This window comes from Canis lupus, chromosome 2 (genome assembly GCF_011100685.1).
Source record: "Canis lupus familiaris isolate Mischka breed German Shepherd chromosome 2, alternate assembly UU_Cfam_GSD_1.0, whole genome shotgun sequence".
In the NCBI taxonomy this organism is placed as follows: domain Eukaryota; kingdom Metazoa; phylum Chordata; class Mammalia; order Carnivora; family Canidae; genus Canis; species Canis lupus.
The window spans coordinates 77,807,867-77,833,949 of NC_049223.1; the positions used below are offsets into that span (position 1 = coordinate 77,807,867).

At 56.8% G+C, this 26,083-nt stretch overlaps 2 protein-coding genes and 3 long non-coding RNA genes across 7 annotated transcripts in view; 4 read left to right on the plus strand and 1 right to left on the minus strand.

Annotated features, from left to right (window-relative positions):
- The first annotated feature begins 188 nt into the window (after positions 1–188).
- Positions 189–5,425, plus strand: LOC119870453. The gene is made up of 2 exons (XR_005356075.1): positions 189–1,175; positions 5,141–5,425. It is a non-coding gene; the product is annotated as an uncharacterized LOC119870453 (long non-coding RNA).
- Positions 5,426–7,813: 2,388 nt separating this feature from the next.
- On the plus strand, positions 7,814–10,880 carry CAMK2N1 (calcium/calmodulin dependent protein kinase II inhibitor 1). The gene is made up of 2 exons (XM_038529647.1): positions 7,814–8,062; positions 9,545–10,880. The coding sequence occupies exons 1-2, from the start codon at positions 7,897–7,899 to the stop codon at positions 9,613–9,615; spliced, it is 237 nt and encodes a 78-aa protein (XP_038385575.1). The 5' UTR covers positions 7,814–7,896; the 3' UTR covers positions 9,616–10,880.
- Positions 10,881–11,803: 923 nt separating this feature from the next.
- Positions 11,804–16,958, plus strand: LOC111093716. Its single transcript, XR_005356089.1, has 3 exons — positions 11,804–12,312; positions 14,913–15,020; positions 16,703–16,958. It is a non-coding gene; the product is annotated as an uncharacterized LOC111093716 (long non-coding RNA).
- LOC102157062 lies at positions 14,775–17,829 on the minus strand. Of its 3 annotated transcripts, none has more exons than XR_005356087.1 (5): positions 17,300–17,829; positions 15,950–16,030; positions 15,563–15,669; positions 15,185–15,352; positions 14,775–15,076 (listed from the first exon to the last, which is right to left on the minus strand). It is a non-coding gene; the product is annotated as an uncharacterized LOC102157062 (long non-coding RNA). The 3 variants fall into 3 exon arrangements; XR_005356086.1 differs by having other exon boundaries at positions 17,467–17,827; XR_005356088.1 differs by lacking the exon at positions 17,300–17,829 and adding an exon at positions 16,662–16,930.
- The window catches only part of LOC119870456, a 186,438-nt gene continuing 177,439 nt past the window's right edge, over positions 17,085–26,083 (plus strand). Inside the window, exon 1 of the mRNA XM_038531761.1 lies at positions 17,085–17,823. Within this exon, the coding sequence (XP_038387689.1) occupies positions 17,285–17,823 (539 nt within the window). The 5' untranslated portion in view covers positions 17,085–17,284. The remainder of the gene's footprint in view (positions 17,824–26,083) is intronic.

The window sequence follows — 26,083 nt, forward strand, 5'->3', positions numbered from 1 at the left end:
TCTTTCAACAAAAATGAGATATGCATAATGCATCACATGTTCTTAAAATACCCAAATGACTTCATACTGGTAAAAGATGCTTAAAAAAAATTGTATGGCATAGATTCCGATCCCCCCCCTCCCCCCCCAGGAAGCATTTTCTCAGCAGAAGACATCCTGCTTCTCTCAGCCTGGCCTGCTGTCCTTGCTCTGGTCTCTTCTGCCCTGTCTTTGCCTTTTGTCCCCTCGTTCAGCTCCTCCGTCCTCTGCTGTGTATTGCAGGGGACGAGCTGTCAGTGACTTTCCTTGACAGCCCTGCCTCTTCTCTGCCCCGTTTGCCTCTTGCCTCCCAGTGTGTGTAAGAGTTTCTTCCCCTGCGTGTGCATCTGTTTTCCTCCCTGAGGCTTTCTTGGGTTCTCTCTGCTTCTGTCTGCTTCTGCTTCTGGAGGGGAGGGGGTGTCTCTCTCTCTTCCCATCCTTCTCACCTGTGCATGGCACCTGCCCTCGCAGCTGGAGGATTTCCTTCTTCCCCACCCCAGCTCAGGTAGGGCAGGATGGGGAGGGCCTCTGTGACCATGCAGTGGCTGCTCCTCACTCTTCCCCCGTTTCTATCACACAGAGAGTTCCTTTCCTAGGGAGAAAGGGCCCTGCTGTCCCCCCCTGGAGGGCTGGAGATGGTGGGACTCACTGCTTGGGGCTGACCCCTGCTGAGGCCCAGCAGCACCTCACCAGGTCTGTACACTCTCCCTCTGAGGATGCTCTGCTTACCCCCATTTCAGAGCTGAGAGGCATTCTGGCTCAGAGAGAGAGGTGACTGCATCCTCACACACAGGTCGCTGGGATTGAGCTCGGGTCTTCTGGTTTACCCTCTTTGGCCTGCTGCCCTTCACCAAGTCAAGTAGACAGATCTCTGTGCTGGGAGACCAGGGTCTTGGGCCTGGCTCTGTCCCCAGTAGGGCAGCTCATCTTCCTTGTCTGAGACTCGCTTTTCCCTCCCTGGCAGTGGGAAAGTACCTCTTCTCTGCCCTGCCAGCCTAACCCGTTCTCGTGGACATGAAATGACATCGCATCCACCGGATGGGCAAGTGCTCGCCTAACAGCCTATGGAGGAAGAAGGGTGCAGAGCCGAGCACAGCCCCTCAGAGGGCTCAGAAGTCAGTGGCCACGTTCCTCTGCTCATGTTTGAGCCACCACAGGTCTGGCCCCGGGTGTGGGGGAGAGTCAGGGCTGAGGGCCTCTGGGCTTCAAATGTACTAAAAAGCCCTTCTGTTGTCCCAGGAGACTGGGGAGGGGGGCGGTATTTGTAGGATCTCGTCCCGTATTCTTTATCCAAGGGGCCATAGGGGTTCAGAGATTCCCCTGGAAACTGTGTATACAATATTCTGCTTCTGGGAAAGAGAACCCATCTCTTTTGTCAGAGTTCCAAGGAGTCCTCAGCCTGCAAGAGGTTTGGACTCTTCCATCTACACGCCCTCCACATCTGTGGGTAGGCCGAGATGGAGACCGGAAGAGGCTTGTCCCTGGTTTCCTCAGGGAGGCAGTGTCGCCCAACAGTTGGGAGCTCAGCCTTGAGTCAGACCTGCTGTCTCCCCTGGGCGCTGCGGCTTTGGGCTTGGCACTCCACTCTCCCGGCCACAGGCCCTTACAGATGGTATAAGATAGATGACAGTCCCTCCCAAGGTAATCATGAGCGTGGTTGTGTCTAGAGCCATTAGCATCATCTGGGACATGGTAAGCTCTCAGTAGTGATTGGGTAGTAGGAGTTTGGGATCAGAAGGTGGCAGTGGCCCTTTCTGAGCTTGCTGGGGTCAGCTGGGGTTAGTCCCCTTTGGCTCAACTCATTGCTCTGGTTGGGTCAGGGGCTCTTTAGCCAGTGGACTTTGGGGCTCTTGGGAGATCTGGACAGAAGAAGCTGGACAAGTGGGTCAAGTATTCAGACAGAGCCCAGCATTCAGAGCCAGCTCCAGTTCCCAATCTCCCGAGCCTCCCCCATTTGTCCACAGGGCTAAAACCGTACCTCCCCTTGTCTGTCCCCTAGGGTGGTGAGGATGGGCAGGAGCACCATGGTGCCTGGCCTGTCTGCTGCTCTCTTCTTTCCCGGGCCCAAAAGAGGCTGTTGTTTCTCAGGGTGCCACAAAGCCCCAGTGCCCTACCGGCTGGATCTGGTTTGGAGGCTGTAGGCAGAGCTGCTCTCTGAGAGTTCCAGGACCCCTCCCTCCCTCCCTCCTCCACCGGAGGATGTGGAATGATGAGAGGTGGGGAGAGCGACTTCAGGACACCAGTTATCCCCCTTTCACGTTCAGGTGACATTTGACTCCTCAGCTCCTCCCAGTTGTCCTCACTGTTCCTTAGGTTTTCCCCCAAGAGCCGGTGGGACTCTTACATTGTGGGCTGTTGGTACAATAAAAACTTAAAAAATCGCCCTCTGATCCTTTTTAAAATTTTATCTCAACATGGCAAACTTCCTCGTTGAGAAAAGCCCTTTTATTTTCTGACTAATCATGCGCTGCTGCAGCTCCCCGCCCCCATACAATTCTGGGTGTGCCCCGCGATGCGGTGGAGAGGGGGAGCCCTCGGTTCCGGCAAGCCCTGGCGGGCCCCAATTTCCCCATCTGTAACTGGAGGAGGTTGGACTAGATGAACTCTTCCTACAGGTGTTTTCACACTGAGCTGTCTAGAGCTCTGGGGGTTCTTTGGAGGCCTAGGGGGTAGGGGGGTGCCCCGAAGTGTGGGCTTGAGCCCCTAGCTCCCCAGCACCTTGCCCTTTACTTATTTTTTATTTACTGAGGTTCCTTGTAAGATATTTCCAGAAGAAAGGGTCTTGAGGGTCAGACAAGGACAAAGGAAGGGAGACAGACAAAGGAAGGGAGGAAGCTAAGAGTCCTTGAGCTGTCCTGGGGGAAGGACCGGTGCTGCCACAAAAGTCCTCAACACACTTTTGGGGAACGAGTGAAAGGCGAATGAATTCTTGTCTTATTGTTCTTTGATCCGAGGCTTAAAGCAGGTCCAGTCAGTTGACACGGGTCTCTCATAGGAAAGTCTGGGCCCCTGTGTGTGGGTGGTCGGGTGGGGGCAGAGGGCCTGCCCAGCAAGGCTGCGCCCAGGTTCCAGTCCATGAGTTGAGAGGGCCGGGGGTGCTGCGGGTTTGCATCCAGCCTTGGCTCAGAGTGGTGGTGCCCTGCTGGGAGGCCACTTAGCCTCTCTGGAGGTGACCAGCTGGCCATTGACCTAGCACAGTGTCTTGGCCTTCCCTGCTGCCGGAGGGCTAGGGTCGGAGCCAGCCCTGGCAAGGCTCTGTGGCTCCCGCGCTCCCCCTCTGCTGCCACGTACCTGGGGCAGAGGCATCCCACAGCCACCTCTTCTCTGAGTCTTGCCCTCGTTCTCTGCGGCTGCTCGTGCCTCGGTCTCCCCATCTGGATAGGAGAGAGGGGGAAGGCAACAGAGGGAACCACTGGGCGCCAAGCGTCTGTTTCGTGCTGGGGGCTGCGGGGGCTGCCTTTCCCCTTCTCTACCCCACCCACACTGGTGTAGGGCTCAGAGCACAATAGGGACTTGCCAAGACCTACTACCTCAACCCGAGAATGTCTGTGCCCAAGGGGCCATGGACACAGTCCAGTCCCGTGGTGCCCAATTCGGTGGGGTCCTAGGGTCCGATGAAGTTTGAGGGGAAAAATCCCTCCCCCACTTTTGCCTCAAGCAGGTTTTGTCTACTTTAGATTTGGGAGAACTGGCTGATTTTGCAGCTGAGAAAGGAAGATGTGATTTTCTTCAAGTTTCCTATTTTATGATACCGAGTCAGAGGCCTAGGGGAGGGAACCAGCTTATTCAAAGCCACAGAGAGCCAAGAGTTGAGCATGAAAACTACGTTCATCCAGGACTCACTGTGTACCAGGTGTATGATGCATGTATGACCTTCCTCAGAACGAACTCGACTAAATAGGAATAATTATCAGCCCCATCCGACAGATGAGAAAATTGAGGCACCATGAGGTGAAAATAATCACGGAGTAAAGAAATGACAGGTTAGGGATTTGAATGTGGCCGCCCTAGTGAAGGCTGCCCCCTCCCCACTGGGCTACTGCACTAGACCGTGCATCACCCATCTCCCTTGCTGGGTAGCAGTGAGGGCAGCTTCCACTCCCGTCTTACTTGGTCCATTCCTCCATCTGGACCTGGTGTCCTCAGCACAGCCCTGAGCAACGGGCTCAGAGCCAGCCCCTCAGCCTTGGAGGAGAAGGCAGGGATTCTCCAGGACGCATCTGCATCCAGGTCTAGCACCCCGGGGGTTAAAGGGATGCCCCACTTTAGGCTGGAGAGAAGGGAGGATTGAGTGTGGCCTTTGTAACCAAGACAGCTGCTTCGAGGGGTAGAGGTAGAGGAATGCCACGCTGATGGAGCTTGCTCTTGCGGAACAGCCGCGTGAACTTGGAGACGCCAGTCAGCCTCCAGGTGCCTTATCTGTAAAATGGGCCTGTCTGGGTCCTGCAGCTTCTAAAGGCTAAGGGAAGGCTCCAAGGAGGTCATAGTCATGGAAATGCTTTTCTCACCGTCAAGTGGCTGCGGGTCTGAGGTGTGTGTGTGCAGGGGGTGTGCTTCAGGAAGAGGGAGGGTACTGACTTGGGAAGGTGCAATGGGGCCACCTTTAACCTTATTTGGAACGCGGCAAGGGAAACAAAACCAGGTGGGGTGGAACAGCCGGCTCATCCCCTTCCTCTCGCTTGCTGGGTGTGCAGGGATTCCTCAGCCCTCCCTGTGTGGTGTGCTTACCTCTGTGCAGGGGGCACTGGGCTAGATGCTCAATGTGTGAACTGCTTCATAACTCGGCAGAAAGGAAGGAACCAGGTGGGCAGGGTGGTCCCAGCCCCGCGTGGGGCGTCCCCTATGAGGACCTGGAACCACAGCTGGGAAGGGTGGCTTCTCCTAGCTCCATCACTAGCCTGTGACCTTGGCAAGTCAGGTCTCTATTCTCTCTGCGAACATCAGTTGGGCAGGGATGCAACGTTGCCTCTTTCTACCTCTGGAAGGTATTTATTTTGAGAAGCAAGGTCAATAATGGATGTGAAATGCGTTGGGGGGAAAATAAAAAAGCAGGTTACAAAGGCAAGAGCTTCTTGTTGTAACTTGATCATCCTGCTCGTTAGGCTTTTGTTTTCTCTTCCAGCGTTTGGCCTGGTGCTAACCTCAAAGCAGACACTCTGCAGAGCCTTCATGAATGGGAGCCGGCGGCTTGTGGAGGGAAGCAAAGGGCAGCCGCAGACCTGCATTGACAAGCCGACAAGCTGTGGGATTTGGGGCGAGCCCCCGAGCCTCTCTCTCTTTCTCTCTCTCAGGGCTTTGGTTCCCCCGCCTTTGGCAATGAGGAGGTTGGGCTGGATCGTCCCTAAGGATCCTCCCAGCTCTGACAGCTCTGAAGTGGGAATGAATGAAGTGCTAGTGTTCTTTCTCACTCATTAAGCACCAGGAGCCTGATTTCATTTTGTTTTGCTAACAGTCCTGTGAGGCGCACAGGCAGCTAGCCAGCCACATGCCCCATTTTCCAGCTGAGATTATGGAGTTCAGAGAGGGGACGTGACTTGTCCCAAGTCTCACAGCTAGCCAATGACAGGATGGCGATTCAAACCCAGGCCTGACTCCCATTCCACACCCACCCCACGGGGCCCACTGTCTTGGTCTCCCACTTCTCAGCCCCCTTCCTCCCCTGCCCCCAAGGTGCCTGGCCTCCAGGTGGGGGACGCTTTGGCACAGTGGGAGAAAGGGCTGGGCTGGCTCCTCTCAGGTAGCTCCTCTACCAGATGTTATATGTCACTAAAGAACCACACCCCTTTTCTTCCAGCCTGCCCTCCACCAAGAGAGTTCTAGAATGAAGGGGAGAGTGAACCTGAGGGTGCTCTTTCACTAGGGATGGGGCCAGGGGCAGGGCAGCAGGCTGAGCCAGTGGAGACCTCACTGGCCCACCCAGCTGTGCCCCCTAGTCCTGCCTTCGGCAGGTTGCATGACCTCGGAATGGGTGACCCTCCCGGTCGTCAGGGGGGCCCTGCCGGGCCAGTGAAGGCAATCTCCAGGCGGAGAGCAGGTGCTGCTGGCTCTGGGCGTGGATAACGAGCCCTCCTCACGCACCTTGCCCCCTCGGAGTTGCCATCTGCTTGGCAGATGCGCCTCCCCAGCCTCTGGGGCCGCCCGGGTCTCCCTCCTGGGGACCGGGAGCCCGCTCCACGCCTCCGAAGCCACAGCCTCTCTCCGGAGCTGGAGGCTGTTGCTGGCAGGGAGGTCCCCCAGGGCAGAGGGCTGCAGGCCCGGGGCGTCCCCGAGGAGGAGGCAGCGGACGCCGCCGAGGGCTGGGCATCCCGGGCGAGCCCGGCGTAATGAGGCGCTCCCCTCTCCTCCGGGAGGCGGGGCTGCCCCTGCCCACCCCCCCCCCCCCCCCCCCCCGCCTCCACCCCGAGGCCCCGCGGGAGCCCGAGTCCTGAGCCTCGGCCGGGGAGCGGGGCCTTCCAGGGCGATCGCAGTGGGGGAGGGGGGGTGAGGCCCGAGGGGCCGGGCCCGGGGCGTGTGAAGTGGGGCGCCAGGGCGGGGGTGGGGCGCCCGCGGCCGGACGGGGAGGCTGCGTCCTCAGGTCGCCCTGACGCCCTACGACCTTTCCGCCCCAGCGTCCGGCCTCCGGGGAGACCGCGTCCATCTGTCCTTCCCGGCGTGTGGTCCTCGGTCCCCCCGCCCCCTCCGCGCCCCTCCCCCCAGCTCCCCGCGGGAGGCCGAGCGGGCGGCGGGGCCGGCGCGCACCGGCTCGGGGCCGGTAAACACCCCGCGGGAGGCGCGGGCGGGGGGGCGGCGGCGGAGGCGCCCGGAGGCCGCCGGGCCGGGGCGGGGCTCGCGGGGGGCCCCGGGCGCGGGCGGGCGGGCGGGCGGCGGGGGCCGGGGGCGGGGGCGGGGGCGGGGGCAGGAAGCGAGCGGCGGCCCGGCCGGCCCGCGCGGCCCCGTGACGTCGCGCGGCTTCCAGGGATCTCTCCCCGCGGCCCGGGTCCCCTCGTCCCCGCCCTCCGCCCGCCCCCTCCCCGAGCCCGCCGCGCCGCGCCGCGCCTCGCCTCCGCGCCGCGGCCGGCATTTGTCGCTCGCAGCTCGCTCGCGGGCCGGCTCCTGCGTGCAGACCCCCCCGCGCTCCAGCCCCCGCCCCGCCCCGCCCCGCCCCTCTCCCCGCCGGCCCCGGCCCGCTGCGCTCCGCTCCTCCCCCGGCCGCGGCGCGCCGGCCCCGCCGCCGCCTCCCCCTTCTCCCCGGCCTCCCCTCCGTCTCTCCCTGCCGGTCCCCCTGCCTCCCTCTGCCTTTCTCCTCCGCGCGTCTCCCCGGCTCCCTCCCGGTTCCGCGCTCCCCTCCCTCCCTCCCTCCCTCCGGGCATCCTCCCCCCTCCGCCCCCAGCCCTCCCTCCTCCCGCGCTCCCCTCCCCCTCCGCCCCTCGCCGCCCCGCCGCCCGCCGCTCCCCAGTCAGCCTCCCCGAGGCCGCGCCGCCGCCCGCGCTCGCCCAGGACCGGCCCGCCGGGCTCCCCGGGGTGCGCCTGCCTCGGCCCCGCGCCCCGCGGGCTCGCCGGGACACCCCCTCCGGCTCGCGGCCCCGCCCGGCCCGGCCCCCGCCCAGCGCCCGGGAGCGCCGAGGATGTGAGTCCTGCTCGCCGGCGCCGGAGCAGCAGCCACTCGCGCGCCGAGCCGGAGCGCAGCGCAGCGCAGCGCCGGGCGCTCGCCGGGTCGCTCGGGCGGGCGGCGCGCTCTCGCCCCAGCGGTGCCCCCCGGGCCCTCGCCGGCGCCACCGCCGCCGCAGCCCGCGGGCCGTCCCCGGCCGGCCGCCCCCGGCCCCAGCGCCGCTGACCCTGTCCGCCGCGGGCGGGGACGCGGGCGGAGGAGGCGCCGCCGCGGAGCCCCCGGACGCGACCATGTCGGAGGTGCTGCCCTACGGCGACGAGAAGCTGAGCCCCTACGGCGACGGCGGCGACGTGGGCCAGATCTTCTCCTGCCGCCTGCAGGACACCAACAACTTCTTCGGCGCCGGGCAGAACAAGCGGCCGCCCAAGCTGGGCCAGATCGGCCGGAGCAAGCGGGGTGAGTTCGCGGCCCCCCGGGCGCCCCTGTGTCGGGCGCGCCGAGGCCGGGCCCAGGTTGGCGGGGGCTCCCCCGCAGGCCCGAGCGGTTCCGACCCAACGGAGTCCCGTCGCGCGGCCCTGGGGGGATCCCGCACTGCGGGCCGGGCAGCCGCGGGCCGCCGAAACCCCTCCCCCTCGGCCTGATTCCGGCGGGGGTCACCCGGGGGGCGTGGCGGCCTCTGGCTGCCGCGGGGGCTGCGGGGCTCGTCCCGGGTCCCCTCCCGCGCCAAACTTTGCTTTTCGGCGTCTCACCCCCTCCCCTTTTGCGCAGTGGAGTCGCAGCTGCACTGGCTCCGGAGCCCGGGGTGTGTGTGTGTTGGGGGGGTCCCAGGGCGCCCCGAGGGACGGCGTGGAGGACTGCGGGGGGGGTTGGACCCGACTCCCGCGGGAAGACTAGGGGCTTTCGGGGCGCACGGGCTTCTCATTGTTACTTAGGGGGGGAGGGGGAGGGGGCCGAGTCCGAGCGCTCGGCGCGGGAGCTGGAAAAGCCCCGGGGAGACTGGGACGCGCGGAGGCGCGGAGAGGAGCTCCGGAGGCGCCAGGACAATGAGGGGGGACGACAGCTGCCCGGAGAGACCGCGACGCAGAGATGGGGGGGCGGGGGCAGGGTGCCGGCGGGTGGCGGTTCCGGGGAGACCGCGAGGGGCCGGGGCCGAGCGAGACAAAGCTCGGGAGAGGGAGCCAGGGCGGGAGAGACGGCGGCCGGGGACGCCAGTCGGGGGAGGACAGAGAAGCAGCTGCAACAATGAGGGAGACCGACACCCCGGCCGGAGAGAGCCCCGGAGACCTCGACAGGTGACGGGCACGCCGGGAGACCGAGGGCGGGACTGAGGCAGGCGAGGCTGGGGGGGGGGGGGGGCGAGGCGGGAGGCCCTGACCTCGGCGGGGGGGGCGCGCAGGGGGCCCCCCGCCCTGCACCCGCCCTGCACCCGCCGCGGCCCCCGCGAGCCCCCTTGCTCCTCGCCCCTCCGCACCCGGAGCCTCGGCCACCCGCGCCGCGCTCGGGGCACCCCCGAGGGTCCCCGGCCCGCGGACCTGGTCTCCTCCCCGCCCTCTTCTGCCGGGGAGGCTTCTGGCTCAAGAAATGCGCCCGGGGAGGTGCGGGGGGCTGAGGACGCGGCCAGGGCGCGTCGGGGCTGCGGCCGGGCCTGCGGGGTTTGCGCCCTCTCTGCAGCCTTTCCTGCGAACCGAGCCGGGACGCAGCCTGGGGGGGGGGGGGGCGGTTCCGAGGGACGCGGCACGGGGTCCCCCCCCTCCCCGCCCCCCGGCAGAGGCGGAGTGGTTGGGGCTGTGTCTGCGCGCGAGGAACCCCCCCCTCCGCCTCCCGCGCTTCCCAGCCCCCCCCCCTCCCCCCCGCACCCGGGGCGTAACGGGCGACGTCGGAGACCCCCGGCGAGGCCCAGGCGCGCTCACGTCTCCTTCTCTCCCCTTTTTCTTGCAGTTGTTATTGAAGATGATAGAATTGATGACGTGCTGAAAAATATGACAGACAAGGCACCTCCTGGTGTCTAACTCCCCCAAAGACAATGAGTTAAGGGAGAGTAAGACCGGCGGTAACAGTTATTGGCAAAAAGAGCATGAAAAGAGAAAGCACTTTGAAATCTATTACTAGCTTGCTACCTACGATGAAATCAACAACCTGTATCTCATGTCAGGCCGGGAGACAGACGAGGCGTGAGAAGGAAGAGGAGGAGGAGGAGGAGGAAGAGGAGGAGGAGGAGAAGGCTCTGGGCTCCTCAGCAAAAATAAAAATAAAAAAAAAATTTTAAAAATTTAAAAATCACTATATACACACATATAAAGAAATAAAAAGTCTCAGTTGCAGCTATTTGTCAAAATTAATATCCATTTCTTTTTATATACAGTGAATATTGCGCAATTATAGATCTGGATTTTTGAACCACTTAAATAATGAAGCGGCAACACCGGGTGTTTTGAGGTGTTGGCATTCTTCGCTGATTTGGCTGTTCCCAATGTTTACATTATTTAATCTTGCAAAAATGGTTCTGTGCACTTGGATGTGAAATGCTGTCCGGTTTTATTTTTTTATGTTGTTATCCTTGGATGTACAAAAAAAAAAAATCAGCAAATGATCTCTATAGATATTGTTTTATTTTGGTCCTCTTTTGAAGTTATCGGGAATGTGTTTAAAACAAGCAGAGAACTTTTCTAAGGAATGATACAAAGGAAGAATCCCTGTTTTACTTTAAAATGACTTGTAAAGCTTGTGTTTCTTTGTTGCTGCAAGCTATTTGCCCAAGTTAATGCAAATGGACACATTTTATATGTCAGGAAAAAAAACCCCACAAAAACAAAGAAAAAAATGCTTGAGCTTTTTCTAACCTCTTTCCTGCAGTCTGTTGTGTGAGCAGCCTGTTTTTTTCTCTAATATTGTGTCAGTTTATTCTCTTTAATGGGCTGTAAAAAAATGTAATCACAAGAGTGCCAAATATCTTGAAATGCCAAAAGGCATTTTGGTTTCTTTTCTTTTTCCCTGTGCTCTGAGTCCACGTAAAGGAATGCTTGGAGTGTCTTTTCTGTTATTTATAGGGGTTCTCTTAAGGCACACCAGCTGCCTGTTTTGCATGGTATTTGCAAAAACGCCTCTTGCGTGAGGAAATCTTTTACCATTTTTTTGTTTGCAACTTTGGACCTCAAGAGGTTTCTTCCCTACCCTGTTCCCTCTTTTCTTAATTCGATATTCTGGATGTTGCACCTTTAACCAGCACACAGGGCTATTTCTCCAATGTACAATAAAAGAATATTCCTGTGTCTCACTCCTCTCTTGTCTCTGCTTTGGTTCCGGGGACTTGCTTTTTGTCTGCTAGCTGCAGACAGGAAGGAGGGAACGGTAGCTTTGGTCTGTGAGGCAGCAAGACAGTGTGGAGGGCCCTGTGGATTGGGGCTCAGATGGCAGGAAGGACAGTGGACTGGCCCAAGGGAGAGTGAATTCCCTTTGGATTTTCCTTGGGCTCTCCCTGCTTGCCTGTCGTCTCTGCCATCCCTCGCGGGCTGTGGAGAGAAGGAGGTCGCCTGTGTTGGGAGGCAGGTGGCTTGTTAAGAGCAATGTTTAGAGGCTGGGAGACTTGGATTAAAAATCCCAGCTCCTTCACTTCCCAGCTGTATGGACTTGAGCAAGTGTTCCCGCCTGCCCCCTGAAGCCTCAGTTGCCAAATCGGGAAGGTGGGGATCGAATTGTGGGAGAATTAACGCAACACTCAGCGGGTGATCGCACTCGGTATCAGGCCACTATATGCCCATAGAATGCTTCACCCGGGGCCAGCTACCCCCACCGTTGCCTTCTAGAGTTCACAGGTCACTGTATGAGGGATGAGCCCCGTCTTCGGGGGGCCCCCAGCCTGGTAGGTCTCTGGCTTCCCCCAATCACCCCTTGAAAAGGCTCGTGATGAAAAAAAAAAATCTCAGTCTTTTGTTGGGTTCCGGGGTAGTTAATGGTGGTGGAGCTGGTCCTGTGGGAGGATGGATGGGGAGGATTTTGGCTGAAGAAAGGCCTGGAGAGGTTTCTGTTGGGGGCTGTTCTCCAGCCAGGAGCCTCAGTGCTGGGAGCTTTTAATGTGTTTGTTGTAAAACTGTCAGCTGGGGAGTCACAACACAGCTCACGGTGACAGGATCCTGATTGTGACTCAGACATCAAGGTAAGACAGGCCCCAGGGTGGTGGCGGCTGGGGGAGAGAGGGGCTCCAGAGGGCCTGTGGGGGAGGGGGTGATGTCTCATTTCCCCTTCCCAGTCAATGGGGTGTTGAGTCTCAGCAGGGCCTAGCAGAAGGCTGGACATCCTATCAGCCATTAGTAGGAATGGTTGGCAAGCGGGATCTGCTGGTGCCAGCAGGATGACAGGGGACGCCAGCGTGATTTTCCCCAGGTGTGCGATTCTGTTCCTGAACCTGGCTCTCCGACCCCAGAGAATCCCAGTGTTTTGGAGCCTCTGGGCCTTTAGGCACCATGGAGCCTGACTCTCTTCTCCCCTGTGCTTGTCCTGCACACTGGGAGTTAGGGGCAGGCCCCACCTTCTGCTCGGCCTCAATCTGCAGGGAAGGTTAGGAGCCATATGAAAAGATTCTTTCCGAGGACGCATCTCTGCCCCTACCAGGGGTAATTACTGCTTAACTGCTCAAAGCAGAGCTGCCCTTCTATTCTCTCGCATAATCGACCCGGCAACCCTGGAAACCCACAACGATTAACTCTCTGGTAGGTGAAGAAATGGATGCCCCCCAGGGGCTAGAAGGTACCACAAAACAACCCCATTAATTGAGCTTTTACTGTATGCCAGGCTCACGATAGCCCTAGGAAGTAGGCATTATTCTTATCCCGATGGTACCAGGGCTCAGAGATATTAAGTAACTTGCATAATAAGGTCTCTCTGCTAATAAGTCAGCTGGGCGGGAGTAGAACCCAGAGCCCTTGCTCCAGGACAGGGCTGCAGAATCATCTGACCCCAGACCCCGGCTCAGTCCCAGCTGTAGCCAGTGTCCTTCAGCCTCAGGATCCTGCTGTTGGTTCATTGTTTGGAGGTTATGGTCTCTGCCATTCTGCATAATGGACAACGGAATAAGGGGTCAGGGGGGAGGCAGGGCTCTGACGTGTCAGGGAAGGCCTGGAGCTGCCCTCTGCTGGGAAGGGGGGAGCACGGGAGCCCTCTGCCAAGGCTCTGGGTCCATTTTAATAAGTGATGTATTAAAATGTTCTTGCTGGAGGCCACCTCATCAGCCAAGGCAGGATCCTCTGGCTGGGAAGACAGAGTCTGCTTTTCCCGAGGACTCCATTCAGCAAAATGGAATATAAATCTTTTAAACATACTCCAGCATCGGGGCAAACGTTTGTTGAGAAGGCACTGCGGGGACTGGGCAGATACCAAATCACACCAAGCGCAGAATATGTTTGAAGTATCCGGTTGGGTGGTAATAAATATGGAAAAGGCCATTACAAGTCCAAGGCAGGGGAAGGGGGGTCTCTGAGCCCCCGTGCATCGATCCAGCAGCCAGGGCTGCATTGTTCAAACTTCACTAATTGAATGCTTGTAATAAGCATCCATCTCCCTGGATTCTGCTTCCGTGGCCTGTCCAGGTTGACAGCCCGGAGGAGTATCTAAAAGCACCTCTAAGGGGAAAATTGGCAAATTGAGTTTTAAAGGAAAGAGACTTGAAGATCAGGGCTGTCTGGACGCTGCAGAGGAAGGAGTGAGCGCAGGGGGCCTCCGTGGACAGCAGGGAGCAGATGCCCAGGCCCTCAGCCCACTGGAAGGGGAAGGCAGTATTAGGGTGGCTGGTTGGAGAATAAGAGGCATGGGTGTAGGTCTTGGATGACTCGGATTTGAAACCTTTACCCTATACTTTCTAGTCGTGCTTTGAGGCCTGTTTCTCAAGTTCTTTGGACCTTTGTTTCATCTGTAAATGGGGGGTGATGATAATGCCTACGCCACAAAAGAGGAAATAGGAACTCCTACCTCCTCCCCGCTCCCCCACTTAGAACCTGGGGCATAATAAGTGGTAGCCATCGATATGAACACATATGAAGTGCCTGCTGGGTGCCAGGCAATGGACTTTCAGAACCCAGCAAACAGATCCTGTTGCACGAAGCGTTGTCTTAGTAGAAGTACCCACTGGGGCTACTGAGAGGCAATGCAGGGACCACAGGGCTGGGGAGTGGGGGCTGGGGAGCAGTTTGGAGGAGTCCCTTGACTATTATCTTCATCAGCTCCTCAAAACTCCGATGAGTGCAATCCTAAGTAAATCTGAATGCTTGTTCCCCAAAGGCTGTGTTAAGAGAAATCTCCCACCCACTTCTAACCAGATTGCTGGAAGCTGTCCTTCTCTGAATGGGGACTTGCAGGTACTGACTTCTTGCCCCAGAAAGGGCAGAGCACGGCTCTCTGCTTGGATCTTCTCCTTCAAGAAGTCCTCCAGTTTCATTCTTTTGACAAATACCCACTAAGCACCCGTGGTGGGCCAGAGACTGACTAGACAGCAGTGAGGAAGTGGGATTTTTCCTGGGGCTTGAAAAGGATGGCAGTTCCATGGCAATGGGGTTGGGACGGGGTTACCACTAAAGTCAGCAGCTCAGACCCTGGTTCGGGCAAAAAGAGGGAACCAAAGAGACCTGGGCCTTGGGTGTTGCCTGAAACCTATCTTTTTTTTTTTTTTTTTTTTTAGTTTTTATTTATTTATGATAGTCACAGAGAGAGAGAGAGAGAGAGAGAGGCAGAGACACAGGCAGAGGGAGAAGCAGGGTCCAGGCACCGGGAGCCCAACGTGGGATTCGATCCCGGGTCTCCAGGATCGCGCCCTGGGCCAAAGGCAGGCGCTAAACCTCTGTGCCACCCAGGGATCCCTGAAACCTACTTTTAACAAAATAAACTTTTACTTAGAACAGTTTTAGATTCACAGAAAATTTATACAGATAGCATGGGTTTGTCAAGATCCCTGACTCAGTTTCTCCTATTGTTAAGCATCCGACATTACTATGGTACATTTTTCTTTTTTGGATTATATTTATTTAATTGAGAGAGAGAGAGAGAGGGAGAACCCACAAGAGCAGGGGAGGGGCAGACGGGGATGGAGAGGAAGAGAGATTCGCTGAGCGCAGAGCCTGACTCTGGGCTCCATCCCAGTACCCTGAGATCATGACCTGAGTGGAAACCGAGAGCCAGACACTTTACCGAAGGAGCCACCCAGGCTATGGTACATTTTTTCGCAATGGAGGAACCCACAGTGGTACACCGCTATTAATGAAACTCCACGACTCATTTGGATCTCACTCACTGTTTACCCAATGTCCCTTTTCTGTCGCAGGATCCCATCCAGGACACCACATCCCAGTTAGTCATCGTGTTTCCTGAAGCTCCTCTTGGCCGTGATAATTTCTCAGACTTCTCTGGTTTTTGATGGGGTACTGGTCAGGTATTTCGTAGTAGACTGTCCCTCAAGTGGGGCTTGATGTTTTTCTCATGGTTCAACTGGGGTTATGGGTTGTGGGAGGAAGACGGGGGAGGTGAATTGCCCTTCTCATTGCATCATATCAAGAGTACATGCTATCAACCTGACTTAGCACTGTTGATACTGACCTTGATCACGTGACTGAGGTGGCATTTGTCAGGGGTCTCCACTGCGAAGTTACTCTCCCACCTCCTTTCCACACTGTCCTCTTTGGAAGGAAATCACTTGGGGTGTATGGAGTTAATTTGATGAGCAGAGTATCTCCGTACATCACCTGGGATTCTTCTGTTCAGTTCCTGTGAATGACCCACTTTTTAGCCGTTCAACTTTGCCCTGTGTTGGGCAAGCCCACTGTGGTTTAGATGTAATCATTAATTCCAGGCAAAAGGGGGGGGGGACAAAAATGCCCACAAGGCCCAAGGTGCTGCCTGGTGACCGGTAGATGGAGCCTTACAAAAAAAATCAGATTAAAAAAAAAAAAAAAAGAAACATAAAAACCCAACAACCTTAATAAAAGCAACTTCCTGTGGAGGGGAACTGTCACCCTGGTTAGAAACTGTGCAGAATTTTCTCTTGGAAACCTCAGGCAGCTGCTCTGGTTTATAAAATCTGCCTATTGGAGGGAAGCAGAAGCGAAAAAAAAAAAGGTTGTCGTTATTCCAGCAACAGAGATTCTCCCAAACCATATGCAAAAATAAATCCGAGGACCGGGCTGTATCCGGGGAAACCTGGCAGCTGGGCTGGAGCTGGTGGTGTGGCCCCTAGGGACAGAGAGCCTGTGCCCAGGGGCCCCAGCGCCTTCTCCAGCATGACCCAAAGTCCCAAAAGGGAGCCCGCCTCGGGGCCCCACCACCCCACTTGTTCTGGGAGGAAGATTTGGTTTATTTTGTTACCTTTCCCATCAGAGGGTCTGTCCTTAACCCGGGGCCGTGCACACCCACAGGCCTGGAGGAAGGTCCTTGACCCAGAAACAGCTGTATGAGGACAAAGGGTCACCAGAGGGAAAGGGACCTCAGGGAGGACAGGCTAAAGGGGGAGAAGGATCTGGGAAACATGCCATGGGAAATCCTAACAGGATGGCAGTGGGGGCTGGGCAGATGGGGGGCAGGCAGGGATGGCTGGAAGCTGCCCGGGAGAGGGGAGTCCTGGGAGGCAGAGAGCTGCTGGCCAAGGCCTTAAGTGGCTGGGTCTGGGAGGGTGTTGGGGCTGAGGAAATGAACTAATTAATGAACTAAATCATGTTCCTTTAAGGACTCATCTGCCAAGGATGGGGGTGGGGTGGGATAGTGCTTGGCTGGCACTGGGGAGGGCCTTCAGGGACCTTACTGGCTGGTCAATGACCCTTTGAGGACAGTGCAGCTTCAAGAAGTTGGGAAGGGGTGGTGGTGTCACAGGAACCTTAGGAAACCCTTGGGGGACCCCAAAAGCCAGGGGCCAGCACAGGTGGTGGCCATTGCATTCCAACCCCTATTGGGCCCAGTGTGACCATCACCGTGGGCAGGTATTTGCCCCCCTGGGGCTCCTTTTCCCCTTGTGAGGAGCTCACTGGACACCAGGAACCCTTCTACATCCCTCACGTCTAATTTGTTTAATTTTCACAATCACCCAAGGAGGTAGTGACGATGATTATTATCCCCATTTTACAGATAAGGGAAACCGAGGCACAGAGCTGTGGGATCTCCTGCAGGCGGCGGGGGCGGCACAGCCAGAGAGTCGTGGAGCTGGGCCTGACCCCTTGGGGCGCTGACCCCCAGAGTCCCCGGTTTCAACTGCTCCAGGATAAGGGGGGGTTGGGCTCGGCCTGCGCCCAGAGCCTGGAGCCTCAAACGCCCTTCCTCCGGGGCGGGCGGGGGAGGCCGAGGGAGCCAGGAGCCCGCTGGCCGTGAACCCTGGACCCAGCCAGCGGTTGCCATGGGGACGGCGGGTGCAGGCGGGCGGGGCCCGGGCGCCCCGCGGGGCAGTTCCGGGGAGCCCCCCCCCCCGCGGGGAGCCGCACCTGGGGCCGCGGTAGCGCTGGTCTCCGGGGCTGGGGAGACCACAGGCCCCCCGCCGCGCGCCTCCCGGCCTGAACCCGATCCCCCGCGAAGCCGCACTTATCTCCAGTTCATCTGTGTGAATTATTTACTGCGCCTGGCGGCCTCCCCGGCGGCGGCGCCCCCCCCCCATCTCGTGCAAGAAGTGCAAATGTCAGACCTCCCGGGCAAGCCCGTCCCCTCCTCGTGCAAGAAATGCAAATGTCAGACCTCCCGGGCGCGGGCAGGAGCGCCCCGCCTTCTCCCACCTTCACCCGGGAACCCGCGTCCGTCCGTCTGTCCGTCTGTCCGTGTCGGGGACCCAGAGAGAGCACTGCGCACGGAGTGCTCCCAGCAATCCTCCCGAGCTGGCTCGCGGGCAGTCATCCCCGTGTCACCTGTGAAGCCACCGGAGGCTGGAGGGTTTGCAGAACCTGCCCTGTCAGTCCTCAGAAGGAGCCAGAAGGACGGACAGTCCGAGTCCGGCTCGCACTCCTTAACCGCCCCAGAGCGGGCTGCGGAGCTGCCTCCCGGACCCAGGGCCTCTCCCCAGCATGGCCAGTAGCTCGGATGGGCCAGGTGCACGGAGCAGGGAGCAGGGAGCAGGGAGCCAGCCCCCGTGCCTGGCCCCGCCCAGGGTGCGGGGACCCAGGGATGAGTCAGGCACAGCCCCTGCCCTCAGGTGGCTCCTGTCTGGAGTTGAGGGTGGGGCCCCGGGACCGGGAGCCGGCAAGGCCAGACACGCTGGTGACTAGGTAGGATACCAGGTGCAGAGCTGGGCAGGAAACAGTGAGTCCTGGGCTGGGGCCCATTCAGGGAGCAGGTGGGCTTGGGCGGGGCCTTGGAGATGGGGGTGAGAAGGGCAGTCTGGGTGCAGGGAAGAGGGAGCCAAAGACCAGAGGCTGGCAGGCGGGGGAGGGGGGGGTGGGAGTGGGTGGGGGTGGGGTGCTTGACAAAGGGACCGACCTGCTGGCCATGGTTGGGCAGGGCGTTTCTGGTGGTGCCAGCAAGGTTGGAGGAGGGGGCCTCCGGTCAGGGCCTGAAAGTCCTGGCCTCTGAGCTCAAGGGTTGGTTTAGGGTAGCTTCCCGACAGGGGCCACCTTTGCCGTCCAGGTGACATTGGCTATGCCTGCAGACATTTCTGGTTGTCGAAAGGTGGGGAGGAGGGTAGAGCCACTGGCATCTAGTGGTAGAGACCAGGGAGGCAGGGAGGCTGGCGAGCACCCTGCGAGCGCCCAGGTCAGGGCCCGCAACACAGAAATTATCCAGCCCCAAATGCACTGGGGTCGGGGAATCCTGAATTGGGGTGTGTTTAAGAGCCTTTTCCACTAACCAGAATGAGACTGTGGGCAAGTCACTTGACTTCTCATGCTTCAGTTCCCTTCTCCCTAAAATGGGCTGATGGTATCGCCTCACATTTGAGGAAGTGGCTGTTTTTATTTTCATGCTTGCTGCAATGCCCGTCTCACCGTAAGCGCTGACTTAATGGTATCTCATCCAGTCCTTAAGCCCAGGGACAGACACCGCTGCTACTAATAACAGTGTTTGTGGGGCACTTCTTCCCCCCCCAAAGATTTTATTTATTTATTCGAGAGAGTGAGCAAGAGCCTAAGCGGGGTGGGGATGGAGGCAGAGGGAGAAGCAGGCTCCCCACAGAGCAGGGAGCCCTACCCGGGATCCCAGGACCCCAGGATCATGACCTGAGCCCAAGGCAGACACTTAACCCACTGAGCCACCCCAGGCACCCCTTGTGGAACACTTCTTAAGCTCCAGGCCCTGTTCTAAGCTCTTTATGTATATTAATGTATTTAATCCTCACAACTCCATGAGGTGGGCACTATTATCATCTCTATTAAACAGGGAAGCAGGATGGGAGAGAAGATGGAAGTTTGGGGATCCCTGGGTGGTGCAGAGGTTTAGCTCCTGCCTTTGGCCCAGGGCGGGATCCTGGAGACCCTGGATCGAGTCCCACGTCGGGCTCCCGGTGCATGGAGCCTGCTTCTCCCTCTGCCTGTGTCTCTCCCTCTCTCTCTCTCTCTCTCTCTGTGACTATCTTAAAAAAAAAAAAAAAAGAAGAGAAAAAAGAAGATGGAAGTTTCCGGAGGGCTGTATCTTGTTTTCAGCTGTCTCCCCAGCATCTAGAATAGTGTTAAAATAAATGTTTGTGGAGAAGGAAATACATAAACTCTCCGTGGACTTTGGTGGGCTCCCAAGCCTCCTGCAGCTGGGAAGACACTGGGGCACAGAAAGGTTGAGCATCTTGTCTGTAGACACACAGCAGGACCTTCACCCCCTTGTTTTCTGGCTGAGGCCTCAGGAAAGCCCCTGAGTGGTTTCTCTGGGCCACTGGGACCTCACTAGGTTCCTGTTACTGGCAGAAAGGGACCCCGGGGCTTTTCTGAGATGCTCCGAGGGCCACGGGTCTTCCTGGAGTGCCATCGGAGCTGGAAAGGACTGGCATCTTGGATTCTGACCAAACCTGCAAGTCTATCAGGTCACCAGTGTGTCCAGTGCCTGGGATCGGATTTATCTACTCCTCTGATGAATGCGGAGAGATTTCAAGTTCAACCCGGCCCTAAGTCCTGACCTCAGGGAGATGGGTGCCTGCAGGACATGTGGGGGCGTCAGACGTGGTATCAGGGAACCACTGCAGCTGCTGTGCCGTCTACACACCACAGGCTTTCGGAACACGTCTCAGCAAGGCCTCATGGCAGCCCGTACAGCTAGTGGCACCGTCCTTACTATACAGACAGGTGTGAAATTAGGATTTAAAGAAGTGGTAATCGGCCCCAGGGAACCAATGGGGAGGCTGCAGACCAGTTATTCCAACCTAGCATCTCCGATGCCTACATTGACCTGAACCCCAAGCACAGGTTTCACAAGTGGCTTGGGCCTATTGCTTCCCTTCCCTGACCCTCATCTGTGAAGTGGGACCAAGAATCCAGGCTTCAGAGGATCGCTGGAAAGATTTTTTTATAAAGATTTTATTTATTTATCCATGAGAGATACAGAGGGAGAGAGGCAGAGACATAGGCAGAGGGAGAAGCAGGTCCTCGAGGAGAACCTGATGTGGGACTCGATTCCAGGACCCCAGGTTCACGCCCTGAGCCAAAGGCAGATGCTCAACCACTGAGCCAAATCGCTGGAAAGATTTAAAGGCAATAACAAAGTTGGAATATCGAGAACCTCATAGATTCTTTCCCAGAGCTTCTTGGGGATCCATGGAGTCTGAGCTTTAGGGTAGCCCCAGTGGGGTGCAGTGGAACCCGTATTGGAGGAAGTGAGGCCAAGGCCGGGCAGAGGTGTGGGGGGAAGCCTTTAAAGACTGCCCTGTGGGCAGCCCCCATGGCACAGAGGTTTAGCACCGCCTTCAGCCCAGGGCGTGATCCTGGGGTCCTGGGATTGAGTCCCACGTCGGGCTCCCTGCATGGAGCCTGCTTCTCCCTCTGCCTGTCTCTCTGCCTCTCTCTGTGTCTGTCATGAATAAATAAATAAAAAATCTTAAAAAAAATTAAAGATTGCCCTATGGGTCTATGAAGCACAGCCCCACCCAGCGACTCCATGGGTCCCTTCCCTTAATGCTGTGATGCTGCTCAGTCAACCACGAGTGTGCCTGGTGAGCTTGCCTTCCTGGGGAGCGGCTCGTTGCACCCTCCTCATTCCCTAAACAGTTATAGGATCACTGGTGGTAAAAGAGCAGATGGGGGTGTGTCTACACTGTAAGTCTCTCCTCTTTCCACTTTTTTTTTTTTTTTTTAAAGATTCTATTTATTCATGAGAGACACGGAGGGAGAAGCAGAGACATAGGCAGATGGAGAAGCAGGCTCCCTGCGGGGAGTCTGATCCAGGGACCCCGGGATTATGCCCAGAGCAGAAGGCAGATGCTCACCCACTGAGCCACCCAGGCGTCCCTCCACTGCTCTATAAACCTGCTATGCCCTGGTCATACTTTCCTTCTAGAATGTCGTGCTTTTTATGCCTCCGCAGTTTTGCATCTGCTGTTCTCTCTGTCTGCCACCCCTTTCTGCCTAGCCAAACACTGCTCATCCTCTAGGTTTCAGCTGAGATGTCACCTCCTCCGGGAAGCCTCCCCTGAGACCCCCCCACCCCCGAATGAGCTCCCTCACTTAGGCTCCTGCAGTGCCCATGCTTCCCTCTGTTCAATCTCTTGTCCAGCTGTGTGTTATTGCTGGTCTGTCCTCCTCCATCAGACTGTGTTTCCCTCTTGGGCGGCACTGGGGCTCTCTTGGGGGGCCTATTTCCCCAGGGCATCACACAAATGCCTGGCATACAGCAGCTCCTCAGAGAATGTTTTTGAATTAATGTTATAATAATAACAATCCCTTGCATATGTAAAACTCTTTTCCAGTTTCAAAAGCTTTTTTTCTGGCAGTTATGTCATCTGATCCTTGCAGAGAACTTGTGGTTCGAGGTAGGCAGGGTTGGCATCGGTGGTTCTGTGTTATAAGGCAGAAAACAGGCTGGAAGAGGTGGAGGTGTGCTTCCCAGGTGGCCGGCGGGCCAGGTGCACTGCCCACACTGTCTGGCAGGCGGGGATATATTTGTGATATATTTGGTGGGAGCCTTTTCAGAGTTCCCATTCCAGGCTTTCCATCTAGGGAGTGGGGCGGGGAGTTGGGGGCTAGGAGTTGCTGCCCTCAGGTCCTCGGGTGCGGAGTCGAGGCCAGCTTTGCGTGGCTTTCTTCTGTCACTGTGCTGCTGCTGCTGCTGTGGGACACCCAACGTTCAGTAAAGAGAGATCCGAAACAGGAGAATGCCCACATAAACTGTAGTCCATCTACTTGGAATATTTAGCAACCATTAAAAAGGATGTTTCTGCCATTTGTGTGCTGACGTGGGAAAGTGTGGATGTCACAATGCTCAAGGCAAAAAGGAGACTATAAATTGGACCCACGATAGAACAGTGTTGTGGGACTGATTGAACCCATCTCTGCCCCCGAGTGGCTGTGAACTCAGGCAAGCTAGCCTGTGGGTGACTTAGGTTCCCCACCTGTAAAGCAGGTATACTCACGGTCCTACCTCGGAGGGCCGCTGGGAGGATTAGAGGAGTTAATACACATAAAGCACTTAGAACAATGCCTGCCATATATTAAGATATAGTTATTATGTTAATTTTTATGATCATCTCAGCTATTGCAAATACGTAGAAGAGAAAAAATGGAAGAAAGGATCAATGGTGTTTTCTTTGGGATGAGGCTTAATGGATGATTTTTACTTCCTTTTTTTCCACTTCCCTGAATCCTCTAAATATTTTTACAGTGAGGTGCATTACTTTTATTATCACTAGAGGATAAGCTATTTCCCCCAAGTCCACCATAGTGGGAAGGCAGACTCAGGAACACTTTCCTGTTGGATTCAAGAGGAGTGGCCACAGGGAGTCGCCTCCATAATTAATACCTGGGATGCCCTGAGAACTCACTCGTGTCAATATTTTTCCTCTGCCCGGGTCAGCAGCTCCCAGGTAAGCCTTCCCCAAACAGATCACACTGTCCCTTTTGCTCTCATCTGCTTGGTTAATAATTTTTTATGATGCCTATTGAAACAAGTAGCTGAGCTGTTCAAATACCCGCAACCATAAACTGTCACCACCTGATGACAATGAGAATTCCCCAGGCAGGGTGCATCAGAGCTGAAACTAAATCATTCTGACCACCCCTGTCATCATCACACTCTCCCTCCATCTAGGGAGACAAGGGCATTTACAGCGAAGGAAACACCAACTGCTGTGTAAGCTGATATGGGCTTTGTGAGTCGGCTGGCCAAGCCCAGGCCGCCAGCCAGCCAGAGGGAGGAAGCCAACCAGCCGGCCAGCTGGTCAGCAGAAGACTGTGTCGAGCACACAGTAGGTGTTCAAATATTACTCCTTGTCAAATTCAGTTGGAGTTTTGTGAGGACTGGCCAATGCGCCCGGCTCTATCCTGGGCACTGTCCTGTGTCCTGGCATAGGCAGGGGTGCTAAAGGACGGTCTTCACTTTTAGGGAGCAAAGGCCCGTAGATCCTTTCAGGCCCTTCTACTGAGGATGGCATGAGTTCTGGGCTTTTGGGATGGTGGCCCCTGATTCAGGGGTCTATGCTAGACCTTGATTCAATTTTTTCCTAATCCGTCTTGGAGTATGACTCTAAATGACCATGACTGCCACTATTGCAACATCTTACCACCTCTCATCTCCCATCCTCCTATTTTTTAAATTCATCCATCCATCATCCATTCATCCATCCATCCCTCCATCTCTCTATCCATCCACGATCTATCCCTCCATCCCCCATCCAACCATCTATATCCATCCATGATCTATCCATCCGTCCATCCCTTTATCCACCTATCCATCCGTGGTCTGTCCATTTATCTAACCATTCACCCAGCCATCCACTGTGAAGCAGTATGATGGATAAGTGATTAGACCTTTAGGGTCAGACTGCCTGATTTTAGATCACTTTGTGCTCTAGGAGGCAGACGGGTAACCAAACACTGAGGTGGCAGGTGAGTTCAGGGCTCTGAAGCTACAGAGAGGAGGGGTCTGACACCCAACTGGAGCCTCAGTGGGGGAGCAGAGAGGCTGCAAACTGGGTACCACTATTGCCATCATCATCATCACTGGGATTCCTTTGACCAGTCGAAGGGCCGCAGTCAAATGGGTCACACGGGAATCACTGGCCGGGACCTTGGCTGGTCCTTGGCATGCCTCCTCCCCACCAACACACTGGCCATTCCCCCTCCCCAGCCCCTATTTCTACTCTGCTGCCTTTCCTGGCTCTGTTCCCCACTCTCCCCTGAGTCCTCCAGCCCGGCTCCCTACCTGTCAAATCCATCTGTTTCCAGAGCCCTGATTCTTGCTGGCTGACAACTAATTGGGTTGATAATCCAGCTTGTGTAAATGGGCCAATGGGTGTTGATGCGTTCCTGTGATACCCCCACCACCCTGGTAACGTTTGTCAACACCATCATGCATCTGATAATCGCATTCACTGTGCCGTATTGACTGCATTATTCAACACCGACTGCGTGCAAATGTCACGATGCAGAGCACCAGATGTGTGCGCCGACTGCATTATCCAGCATCTCATGTGCACTTCTGGTGTGCACTTCAATGGGGGTCCAGACTTCAGCTTTCTTCAAAAGACAGCATGCTGGAGTGGGAAGGGTGAGGTTCCAGTCAGACAGGCCTGGGTTCATATTGTTAGCTCTTGGGCAAGTCATTTGACCTCTCTGAGCCTCAGTTTCCTTATCTGAAACAGAGATAGGAGTACCTACATGCATGATGTACCCTGGGTTGTTGCAAACCGTCAGACACCATGTGAGTGTGAGAGTCACGCCAGAAGGTCTAAAGCTCTAGCGATCTCCCCCAACCCCCAACCCCACAGAGGCAGAGGCACCAGTGGCTGGAGATCCAGGGAGCCTTCCGAGTGGCTGGCTGTAGCCTGAGACTGGTTGGTCTCTGAGGGTCTTGCAGGGACTCTTACAAGCTGAGGGTGAAGATTGTGTCTCCCAGAGTTTCAGCCGCCATAGCTGGGTGCCCTCCCTCGCAGATTCGTGTCATCCACCCCTGCATCTCCGTGTTCCTTGCCTGAAGCGGTGCTTTGGCCTCCCCCCAAGCACTGCGACCCCCTTCCTTGGGTTTTTAAATCCGCGCTTAACCCTGTACACCCATTGATTCAGGTGCTAATTCATTATGTATTTATTAAGTCCTACCACTGAGGCCTGCGAGTGAAGCAGGGTGCCGTGGGTGACTGGTGCAGAGCAGGGACATATCTGGTGAGTGGTTATAGGCACTTGTCTCCCTTCCCCAAGGTCTGTTCTCATGGCTCAGTGTCAGCGGGGTGGGCTGGACTGGCACTTGATAATAAAAAGCATATGCTTACAATTGGCCACACCTACTACGGTGTGAGTCCACATACTGTGTCAGTATGTCACAACTCTCACAGGCCATGGGGCAGGGGGGGCGTCAGGACACTGGGTTTGAAGTTATGACTTTGGTGGCCGTGATGGTTCCGATGATGGGGGGAATGTTCTTGCCTGGGCAGAGGCTAGGGGCTGAGGCCACAGAGAGACATGTGAGGAGAAGGAGAGAAGGGAGAGGAGGCTGAGGACAGAATTCGGGCAACAGCTGTTGGGAAGACCAGACATGCTCTGCGAGGTGGGAGCAGAACCGGCAGGGACCAGACCAGGAAAGGAGGGCGGTCAGTAGCATCAGAGGAGAGCCAAGGCTTGGTGGTTCCCCTGGCACTGGTGACCTCGGGTATGGCTACTTCTGGGAGCACAGGGCAGGAACCAAAATGTAGGGAGTTGGGAGTCAAGAGGTAGGGAGCCTTGGCCATTCTATGGAGGAGGTGGGCAGTGAGGGGGAGGGGGGCTGTTGGGGTGGGAGACAGCTTTGGGTGGGATGCAGTTTGAGACAGAAGGGAAGGGTCTCCTCATGCTGGCATACACTAGGTGTGCAACCAGTGTTTGTTGGCCTGTTGGCCTTTTTTTTTTTTTTTTTAAGATTTTATTTATTCATGAGACACACACACACACACACACACACACACACAGAGGCAGAGACACAGGCAGAGGGAGAAGCAGGCTCTGTGCAGGGAGCCTGATGCAGGACTCGATCCCAGGACCACAGGATCAGGCCCTGAGCCAAAGACAGACGCTCAACCGCTGAGCCCCCCAGGCGTCCCAGGCCTGTCGTCCTTTTATGTCTACAGCACCTTCTTTTTCCTCGAGTCCTGCCAGCTAATGGTAGCTGGTCCACCCCTCAGGAACCGCTGAGCACCTGCTATGTGCCAGATTCTGTGGCGGGCACTGCGGATGCAGCCGTGGAAAGATGAGCAGGATCCTCCCGAGGTCTTCCCAGGTAGCGTGGTGAGAAAGAAAGGAGCATGTTGTACCCAAACTAACGTTCAGTGCCGACAAGGGCTAAACCGGAGAGGGTATCCTTCGGATTTTCATCAGAGAAGCGGCGTGGTTACCACCGGCGGGCCAGAGGCTTTGCTGCTGGGGTTAGTGC